The sequence below is a fragment of the Cebus imitator genome, unplaced genomic scaffold (assembly GCF_001604975.1).
Source record: "Cebus imitator isolate Cc_AM_T3 unplaced genomic scaffold, Cebus_imitator-1.0 Scaffold204, whole genome shotgun sequence".
Taxonomy (NCBI): Eukaryota; Metazoa; Chordata; class Mammalia; order Primates; family Cebidae; genus Cebus; species Cebus imitator.
In genome coordinates, this window is record NW_016107519.1 from 3,351,757 (window position 1) to 3,357,758 (window position 6,002).

Genomic DNA, 6,002 nt, shown 5'->3' on the forward strand with positions numbered 1-6,002 from the left:
TTTTTTTTTTTTGAGATGGAGTCTTGCTGTGTCACCAAAGCTGGAGTGCAGTGGCGTGATCTTGCCCCACTGCAACCTCTGCCACCCGGGTTCAAGTGATTTTCCTGTCTCAGCCTCCCAAGTAGCTGGGATTACAGGCGCCTGCCACCTCACCTGGTTAATTTTTGTATTTTTAGTAGAGACGGGGTTTCACCCTAACCCTAACCATGATTGCCAGGCTGGTCTCAAACTCCTGACCTCAGGTGATCCTCCTGACTTGGCCTCCAAAGTGCTGGGATTACAAGCATGAGCCACTGCGCCTGGCCCCTACTTCCTTTCTTAAGTCATTCAGCAAATTATTATAAAGTCCTTCTGATCTCTTGGGCTCTGTGATGGATGTGGAGCCATAGTGCCAAACGAGAACAGCAAGGAGATTTTATCCACGAGGCACTTTGCAGAATCCTGCAAAAATATTTGAGACCTCAAAATAATTAATGGGACTCAAAACACATTGTAAAATTGAAATTTTATTACTTTTCAATTAAATGTAATGTGAAGGATGTTAACATTTGTCATAATTATTAGTTCTCCTCTTTTTAGTAGTTCCATTTGTGAGTATAACCTAGGAAGTAATCCTTGACCTGAAGAGGTAATTTATGTGATTATAAGGTGGTCATCTTGTGGAGTAGAAATAATCGAAGGCAAACATATGGACAATAGGAATGTGTCTATATACTGTTATTAAATTTAGATTATAGAGTCATCTGTGTGGTATGATCACAAAGGCAATGCTTTTCTTCCCCTAATCATTTCCAGTGTGGTATAGACTTTTTAATACCCTCTTCTATGGTTATAAAAATGATTTTTATATTATTTTTTAGACAGAATCTCACTTTATCACCTATAACGGAGTGCAGTGATGTGATCACGGCTCCCTGCTATCTCAACTTCCGGGGCTCAGGTGATCTTCCTACCTTAGCCTTTCTAGTAGCAGGGACTACAAGTGTGTGCCACCAGGCCTGGCTAATATTTTTTTTTTTGTTGTTGTTTTTTGAGATGGAGTCTTGCTCTGTTGCTGAGGCTGGAGTGCAGTGGCTCAGTCTTGGCTCACTGCAACCTCTGCCTCTTGGGTTTAAGCGATTATCCTGTCTAAGCCTCCTGAGATGCGGGGATTACAGGTGCCACCACACCCGACTCATTTTTGTCTTTTTTTTTTTTTTTTTGAGACGGAGTTTCACTCATGTTACCCCGGCTGGAGTGCAATGGCGCAATCTCGGCTCACCGCAACCTCCGCCTCCTGGGTTCAGGCAATTCTCCTGCCTCAGCCTCCTGAGTAGCTGGGATTACAGGCACGTGCCACCATGCCCAGCTAATTTTTTGTATTTTTTAGTAGAGATGGGGTTTCACCGTGTTGACCAGGATGGTCTCGATCTCTTGACCTCGTGATCCACCCGCCTCGGCCTCCCAAAGTGCTGGGATTACAGGCTTGAGCCACCGCGCCCGGCTCATTTTTGTCTTTTTAGTAGAGACAGGATTTCACCATGTAGGCCAGGCTGGTCTTGAACTTCTGACCCAAGTGATCTTCCCCTCGGCCTCCCAAAGTGCTAGGATTATAAACATGAGCCACTGTACCTGCCCCTATTTCTCTTTTTTGTGGAGAGAGGCTCTCATTATGTTGCCTAGCCTGATCTCAAATTTATGGGCTCAAGCAATTCTCCCACCTTTCCTTTTGCCTCTGCCTCTGAAAGTGCTGGGATTACAGGTGTAAGCCACCAGGTCTGGCCATAAAAATGATTTGTAAAAGCATTAATAGGAATACCATTCTTTTCTGTGCCTTTTTTCCTGACATTTGCGTTGTAGACATTCTTTCATGCTGGTAGATAGAAATCTACCTCTGTACCAGATGAGTTCCTTGGTGTCAGTGAACCTTTTCTCCCATTTATAACTGATTAGTATGTCCTTAGCTTTTTGGTTTTATAAATATTGCCAAAGTATATATCTGTGTTTACATATGTCCCTGCACAGTGGTACATATATTTCTATTTACTGGAAATGGGTTTGTACATTTAAAATTATGTGGTAGAAGTTGGCCCCCAAGAAGGTCACTGTGTCTACAATATTGTCTTTGCAATTTGGAAGGTTTGAGACTAGAAGTGTTTCTATGCATCCATATTCAAGTGGCAGTCTGACACGAGTCTATTTGATGGCAAAGCTTGATCTGAACTCCTGTTATGTGAAAACTTATAATCTCCAGAGTGCGAACGTTTCTTCTTACTGCAGAAATATTAATGTGGTTGATTATGGGGTGCCCCAGATCCCACTGAGCATATAAATAGTATTAGTATATTGTTAGCATATTGATCCTTTTTGTAAGTATTATTAGTATGATTATATTGACCCTTTTTAAAATGAGGAAAAACAATTTCAACACATTTGTCTTTATTGGATCGTCCCATCCCCACCCACCCCAATGAATGTGAAGTATTTTCTTCACAGTAAAATACGTGAAATGTGTTAATATTCAGGAAATGAATTAACCAATTTACTTGAAGATTTTTTTTTTTTTTTTTTTTTGACGGAGTTTCACTCTTGTTACCCAGGCTGGAGTGCAATGGCGCGATCTCGGCTCACTGCAACCTCCGCCTCCTGGGTTCAGGCAATTCTCCTGCCTCAGCCTCCTGAGTAGCTGGGATTACAGGCACACGCCACCATGCCCAGCTAATTTTTTGTAGTTTTAGTAGAGACGGGGTTTCACCATGTTGACCAGGATGGTCTCGATCTCTTGACCTCGTGATCCACCCGCCTCGGCCTCCCAAAGTGCTGGGATTACAAGCGTGAGCCACCGCGCCCGGCCTTGAAGATTTTTTTTAAGGATTGTAATAAGAGTTATATTTTAGAGAGCATAACAACACTCTTAAAATAGTCCAGATTTTGCTTGAAATCTTTTAGGAACATTTTTGTTCATATAGTCTGACATGAAGGCCTTAACTTTTTTTCTGTGATGGTAGAAGAAATCTCCATATGTTTTAGTTAGTGCACTCACATTTAGGGGGAGTGTTGGGCAACAAACAAGAACAAAGTATCCTGAAATTTGAGAATTTGCAATTCTGAATGTAGAAAAAGTACATTATAAGAGTAATCTGGAAAATGATACCTAATAAAGGGGCATTAGCTTTATGTAGCCTTCACTATTTAAATTACTATTACAGTTTTATTGTTAGAGGGTGTACACTTTGAGTATCCGTTATGGGAAATGTTTAAGACCAGAAGAAGTAATTTGGATTTTTTCACATTTTCCGTATTTGTATTATGTTTACCAGGTGAGCATCCAAAATCTGAAATACTGTGATGAGCGCTTTTTTTAAACATCATGTTGGCTGTCAGGAAGTTCCAGGCAGGGCATGGTGGTGGCTCAATCATGCCTGTAATCCCAACACTGTGGGAGATTGAGGCTGGCAGACTGCTTGAGCCCAGGAGTGTAAGACCAGCCTGGGCAACATGGCAAGACCTTTTCTCTACAAAAGTACAAAAAATTAGCTGGACGTAGTAGTGCGTGCCGATAGTCCCAACTGCTTGAGAGGCTAAGGTTAGAGGATTGCTAGAGCCTGGGAGGTCAAGGCTGCAGTGAGCCAAGCTGAGATTGGAACACTGCACTCCAGCATGAGTGACAGAGTAAGACCCTCTCTCAAAAAAAAAAAAAAAAACACATACATGTAAACGTATTTATCATATCTTTTTTCTTGTGTTGTGGTTCACTCTCTAGGAAAGCTGGTCACCTTAGAAAAAAAAAAAAAAAAATCAGATTTTGGAGCATTTTAGATTTAGAAAGTTTCAAAAATGCTTTCAGATTTTTGGATCAGGGAAACTCAACCTGTGTATATTTGAATTTGCATTGGTTTAAATGCCAATATAATGTGAGTGTGTTACTTAAGTATTACTGTATAGGTTTTTTCCCCTTACCCATTTATAACTTAATTACTGATTTAATTGTAATCCTGCTATATGTAGGTAGTGATTTTTCTTTGAACAGACCTGTAGTGCAGGAGTCGGCAACCTTTTCCTGGAACTAGATATTAAATATTTCAGGCTTTGCAGGTTATATCATTTCTGTCTCAACTCTTCACTGCTTTAGTCCCAAAGTAACCATAGACAGTAATATAAATGATTATGCTATAAAACTTATTTCTAAAAACAGATTATGGGCTGACACCTGCTTCAGGGGATTTCTTTTAAAGGGTTGATGAAAATGGGGGAGAGAGGAGTTGGTAGGGCTTCCTTTTGCAAATGGGATTTTTGTTTAGGCATTGTGGTTTTTTGAGGTGGCTTATCTCTAGGTATGTTTAGAGTGCTTTTAAGGACCATGCAATGCCAGAGATAGATCAATAGATCTCACACTTCTTCCTTTTTTTTTTTTTTTGAGACAGGGTCTCGCTGTTACCCGGGCTGGAGTGCAGTGGCGTGATCTTGGCTCACTGCAACCTCTGCCTCCTGAGTTCAAGCGATTCTTGTGCCTCAGCCTCTCAAATAGTTGGGATTATAAAACACCTGGCTAAGTTGTGTATTTTTAGTAGAGATGGGGGTTTCACCACGTTGGCCAGGTTGGTCTTGAATTCCCAAACTCAGGTGATCTGCCCACCTTGACCTCCCAAAGTGCTGGGATTAAAGGTGTAAACCACCATGGCTAGCTGAGACTTTTTCCTTTTTGTTTGTTTATTTTTTTTGTGATGGAATCTTGCTCTGTTGCCCAGGCTGGAGTGCAGTGGTGCCATCTCGGCTCACTGCAGCCTCTGCTCCCTGAGTTCAAGCAATTCTCCTGTCTCAGCCTTCCGAGAAGCTGGGACTACAGGTCTGCCACCATGCCCAGCGAATTTTTTGTATTTTTAGTAGAAATGGGGCTTCACCACATTGGGCAGGCTGGTCTCGAACTCCTGACCTTGTGATCCAGCCACGTCGGGCCCCCCAAAGTGCTGGGATTATAGATGTGAGCCACTGCTCTCGGCTGACTTTTTCCTTTTTACAGTAAAAGAGTACGTGTTTGAGCTTTTTAAAAAATATAAGCAGTTTTTAAAATATAAGCAAATAACTGTCCTAGTTATGATTTTACTTTGTGTTTCTGGTTTATCTTAGCTAAGTTACTTTATTTCTTTGGCTTATTTGCTTTATTAAAGGCTTGGAGCAACATAGAAAGAAGGTAAATTTAGGATGTCATAGCCAGTCATTAATACAGCTTTGGCATAATGTGATTGCATAAATGATTTTATTTTACATGAAATAAAATGTCCAATGGCAGCTCATGTGTCATGGTGCTGAAATTTTTATTTAAAAAATTTTCAGACATGAAGAGGAGCATCGGCGGCGTGAGGAAGAAATGATCCGACACAGAGAGCAGGAGGAACTGAGGCGACAGCAAGAGGGCTTTAAGCCAAACTACATGGAAAATGTAAGTAAACTACTAGTTAACTAAAATGATTTTATATTTTTAGGTTTATGATGTATATTTAGAATTCTTTAGATTTTGGTTTATACAGTAGTCTATTTTCTAATCTTTCTAAATTTATCATGTTTGATAAATTAGTGATTTTCTTAACCTCTTTGGGTGGTACAGTAAAATTAGTTTCTGAAGATAATATTTATGTTTTATGAAATGGATGTTATATTTGTTCTATTATTTTAGTTGATCTTTAAAAATATATGCTATTAAATTAGAAATCTTGACATATACATAATTTCCACTTGAGTGATTGTCACCATATATTATTATCAAAACATCTTTATTTTGGAAGATTTCAGACATGTGCAAAAGGATTCTAGTGTGTGCTTATCATCCAGCCATAACACTTTTCATCTTTAAGTATAACCACTTTATTTCTCAATTTATTTTATTTGAAATACCTGACTTCATATAATTTTATTATTTTCAGTGTGTATCTCTAGAAGACGAGGACTTCTTTTAAATATCTTTATTGTATCTTAAAAATGGTCAGTTTTTTCATTTTAATTAATGAAAGCCCAGATTTGCACAG

General features: G+C 39.6%; 1 protein-coding gene across 1 annotated transcript in view; it reads left to right on the forward strand.

Moving 5' to 3' along the window:
* Positions 1-6,002, forward strand: part of PSPC1 (paraspeckle component 1) — an 89,747-nt gene that overhangs the window by 55,396 nt on the left and 28,349 nt on the right. Inside the window, exon 6 of the mRNA XM_017548220.2 lies at positions 5,314-5,419. Within this exon, the coding sequence (XP_017403709.1) occupies positions 5,314-5,419 (106 nt within the window). The remainder of the gene's footprint in view (positions 1-5,313; positions 5,420-6,002) is intronic.